The sequence below is a fragment of the Sander vitreus genome, unplaced genomic scaffold (genome assembly GCF_031162955.1).
Source record: "Sander vitreus isolate 19-12246 unplaced genomic scaffold, sanVit1 ctg257_2, whole genome shotgun sequence".
NCBI lineage: Eukaryota > Metazoa > Chordata > Actinopteri > Perciformes > Percidae > Sander > Sander vitreus.
Genome location: NW_027595426.1, coordinates 97,501 through 102,500, shown reverse-complemented (window position 1 = coordinate 102,500; position 5,000 = coordinate 97,501). Strand labels below are relative to the sequence as shown.

The following is a 5,000-nucleotide window of genomic DNA, read 5'->3' as shown; positions in this document are numbered from 1 at the left end:
GGTTGCTGTACTCGCTGCACCACAGCTGCCTGCAGGGGTCGATGCTCGCGTACTGCACATGATACACATGATACACATTATCAACATGATACACATGATACACATTATCAACATGATACACATGATACACATTATCAACATGATACACATGATACACATTATCAACATGATACACATGATACACATGATACACATTATCAACATGATACACATGATACACATTATCAACATGATACACATTATCAACATGATACACATGATACACAATATCAACATGATACACATGATACACATTATCAACATGATACACATGATACACATTATCTACATGATACACATTATCAACATGACACTGATACATTATCAACATGATACACATTATCAACATGATACATGATACATATGCATTATCAACATTATCAACATGATACACATATCACATACACATTATCAACATGATACACATGATACACATTATCAACATGATACACATTATCAACATGATACACATGATACACATTATCAACATGATACACATGATACACATTATCAACATGATACACATTATCAACATGATACACATTATCAACATGATACACATGATACGATTATCAACATGATACATTATCAACATGATACACATGATACACATGATACATATACATGATACATTATCAACATTATCAACATGATACACATGATCAACATGATCAACATGATACACATTATCAACATAATCAACATGATACACATGATACACATGATACACATATCAACATGATACACATGATACATGATACATTATCAACATGATACACATTATCAACATGATACACATGATACACATGATACACATTATCAACATGATACACATTATCAACATGATACACATGATACACATGATACATGATACATTATCAACATGATACACATTATCAACATGATACATTATCAACATGATACACATATATCAACATGATACACATGATACACATTATCAACATGATACACATTATACAACATGATACACATTATCAACATAATCAACATGATACACATGATACACATGATACACATGATACACATTATCAACATAATACACATTATCAACATGATACACATGATACACATTATCAACATGATACACATGATACACATAATACACATGATACACATTATCAACATTATCAACATGATACACATGATACACATTATCAACATTATCAACATTATCAACATGATACACATGATACATGATCACATGATACATTATCAACATGATACACATTATCAACATGATACACATGATACACATTATCAACATTATCAACATTATCAACATTATCAACATGATACACATGATACACATTATCAACATTATCAACATGATACACATGATACACATTATCAACATAATCAACATGATACACATGAAACACATGATACACATTATCAACATGATACACATGATACATGATGCACATGATACACATTATCTACATGATACACATGATACACATTATCAACATGATACACATGATACACATTATCAACATTATCAACATGATACACATGATACACATGATACACATTATCAACATGATCACATGATACACATGATACATGATACATTATCAACATGATACACATTATCACATGATACACATGATACATATCACATGATACATTATCAACATGATGCATATCACATGATACACATGATACACATTATCAACATGATACATGATACATGATACACATTATCAACATGATACACATGATACATTATCAACATGATACACATAATACACATGATACACATGATACACATTATCAACATAATACACATGAAACACATTATCAACATGATACACATTATCAACATGATACACATGATACACATGATACACATTATACACATGATACACATTATCAACATTATCAACATGATACACATGATACACATTATCAACATGATACACATCAACATGATACACATGATACACATGATACACATGATACACATTATCAACATGATACACATGATACACATGATACACATTATCAACATGATACACATGATACACATTATCAACATGATACACATGATACACATAATACACATTATCAACATGATACACATGATACACATTATCAACATGATACACATTATCAACATGATACACATGATACACATTATCAACATGATACACATGATACACATGATACACATTATCAACATGATACACATAATACACATGATACACATGATACACATTATCAACATAATCAACATGATACACATGATACACATGATACACATTATCAACATGATACACATGATACACATGATCACATGATACACATTATCAACATTATCAACATGATACACATTATCAACATGATACACATGATACACATGATACATATCAACATGATACGTATCAACATGATACACATTATCAACATGATACACATGATACACATAATACACATGATACACATGATACACATTATCAACATGATACACATGATACACATGATACACATGATACACATTATCAACATTATCAACATTATCAACATGATACACATGATACACATTATCAACATTATCAACATGATACACATGATACACATGATACACATCAACATCATACACATGATACACATGATACACATTATCAACATGATACACATCAACAACATGATACACATGATACACATGATACACATTATCAACATGATCAACGCAGGGAAAACGGGTTACAATCTGACAAAAACATCCGAAATGTTCAACTAAACTTTGTCTGTTATTCCCCTGCAGGTCACTCTGTTAGGTTTGTTGTTTGTGTTTGTCTGTATCTCAACACATTCTCACTCCCGTCTCCTAAAACACGGACGCTTGGTCAGGTGCCTTTGTCATCGTTAACGTTTCCGTGAGTCGCGGGAACGGGACGGTTGAGTGTAGGGAAAGGTCGTGGGTGGGCGTACGTTTCCGTGAGTCGCGAAACGGACGGTTGAGTTTAGGGAAAGGTCGTGGGTGGGCGACGTTTCCGTGAGTCGCGGGAACGGGACGGTTGAGTTTAGGGAAAGGTCGTGGGTGGGCGTACGTTTCCGTGAGTCGCGAACGGGACGGTTGAGTTTCAGGGAAAGGTCGTGGGTGGGCGTACGTTTCCGTGAGTCGCGGGAACGGGACGGTTGAGTGTAGGGAAAGGTCGTGGGTGGGCGTACGTTTCCGTGAGTCGCGGGAACGGGACGGTTGAGTTTAGGGAAAGGTCGTGGGTGGGCATACGTTTCCGTGAGTCGCGGGAACGGGACGGTTGAGTTCAGGGAAAGGTCGTGGGTGGGCGTACGTTTCCGTGAGTCGCGGGAACGGGACGGTTGAGTTCAGGGAAAGGTCGTGGGTGGGCGTACGTTTCCGTGAGTCGCGGGAACGGGACGGTTGAGTGTAGGGAAAGGTCGTGGGTGGGCGTACGTTTCCGTGAGTCGCGGAACGGGACGGTTGAGTTTAGGGAAAGGTCGTGGGTGGGCGTACGTTTCCGTGAGTCGCGGGAACGGGACGGTTGAGTTCAGGGAAAGGTCGTGGGTGGGCGTGACGCTTTCCGTGAGTCGCGGGAACGGGACGGTTGAGTTTAGGGAAAGGTCGTGGGTGGGCGTACGCTTTCCGTGAGTCGCGAACGGGACGGTTGAGTGTAGGGAAAGGTCGTGGGTGGGCGTACGTTTCCGTGAGTCGCGGGAACGGGACGGTTGAGTTTAGGGAAAGGTCGTGGGTGGGCGTACGTTTCCGTGAGTCGCGGGAACGGGACGGTTGAGTTCAGGGAAAGGTCGTGGGTGGGCGTACGTTTCCGTGAGTCGCGGGAACGGGACGGTTGGGTCCTCTCTAAACCCCGTGTAGCTGCTGCTCTCCCCGGTACGTTATACAAACACGCTGAAGGACGCATTTTTCGGCAGCCACTGTCCAAACGTCCGTATTTTACGAGTTGGGAGTGACGGGTTGGTATCCATAACGTACGTTTGGGACAAAGAATCCAAGGTTATAATGTGTTAAAACCAAACCGACGCCCTCGTATCTGTTATGTTGTGTTTCTATGTGATCAAACTAAACTAAACTGAACTAAATCCTTATAAAACATTACATCTGTTTTCTGAAAACAATCAGGACACAAAAAAGCTAACAGTCCCGTGAAGAAATGACTCATCACATTGAAATGTTGGAAAGAACAAACGACATCATCACATTAAAGAGAGCAGTTCTCTCTGATGTCATCAAACAGTTAACATCCTGAACAGATGTTCAGGAACATCTGCAGCTCACATCTGCTCGCTAACTAACGCCTGCTGCAGCTTAAAGGATCAGAGAGACAGACAGGTAGACAGACAGACAGAGAGACAGGTAGACAGAGAGACAGACAGCAGAGAGAGAGAAAGAGAGAGAGAGACAGACAGAACGAAAAACAGGCAGACAGACAGACAGAGAGACAGACAGAGACACACAGACAGACACACAGACAGAAAGAGACAAACAGACAGACAGGTAGACAGACAGAGAGAAAGAGAGAAAGACAGAGAGGTAGAGAGACAGAGAGACAGACAGACAGGTATACAGACAGACAGGTAGACAGACAGACAGGTAGACAGACAGACAGGCAGACGTACTGCTGTACAGAGGCTGTATCCTGGTCCGAAGTCGAAACGACACTGTTGGTCCATGGAGTAGTGAAACCCTGGCAACGGAGGCTGAGCCGGCCAATCGTGATGGAACGGGTCGTCACGGAGACAGTCGTATTTACTGAAGAGACAGAAAGAGTCAGTAGTGTAGTGTGTAGTTTAGTGTGTAGTTTAGTGTGTAGTTTAGTGTAGTGTGTAGTGTAGTGTGTAGTTTAGTGTGTAGTGTAGTGTGTAGTGTGTAGTTTAGTGTGTAGTTTAGTGTGTAGTGTAGTGTGTAGTTTAGTGTGTAGTGTAGTGTGTAGTGTAGTGTGTAGTGTGTAGTGTAGTGT

The 5,000-nt window shown here is 39.6% G+C and overlaps 1 protein-coding gene across 1 annotated transcript in view; it reads right to left on the bottom strand.

The window, feature by feature from the left end:
* Nucleotides 1-5,000, bottom strand: part of LOC144513462 (A disintegrin and metalloproteinase with thrombospondin motifs 2-like) — a 54,241-nt gene that overhangs the window by 20,746 nt on the left and 28,495 nt on the right. The window contains 2 exon segments of the mRNA XM_078244549.1: nucleotides 1-52; nucleotides 4,660-4,792. The exon segment at nucleotides 1-52 is cut by the window's left edge and continues 62 nt beyond it. Coding sequence (XP_078100675.1) covers nucleotides 1-52; nucleotides 4,660-4,792 — 185 coding nt within the window.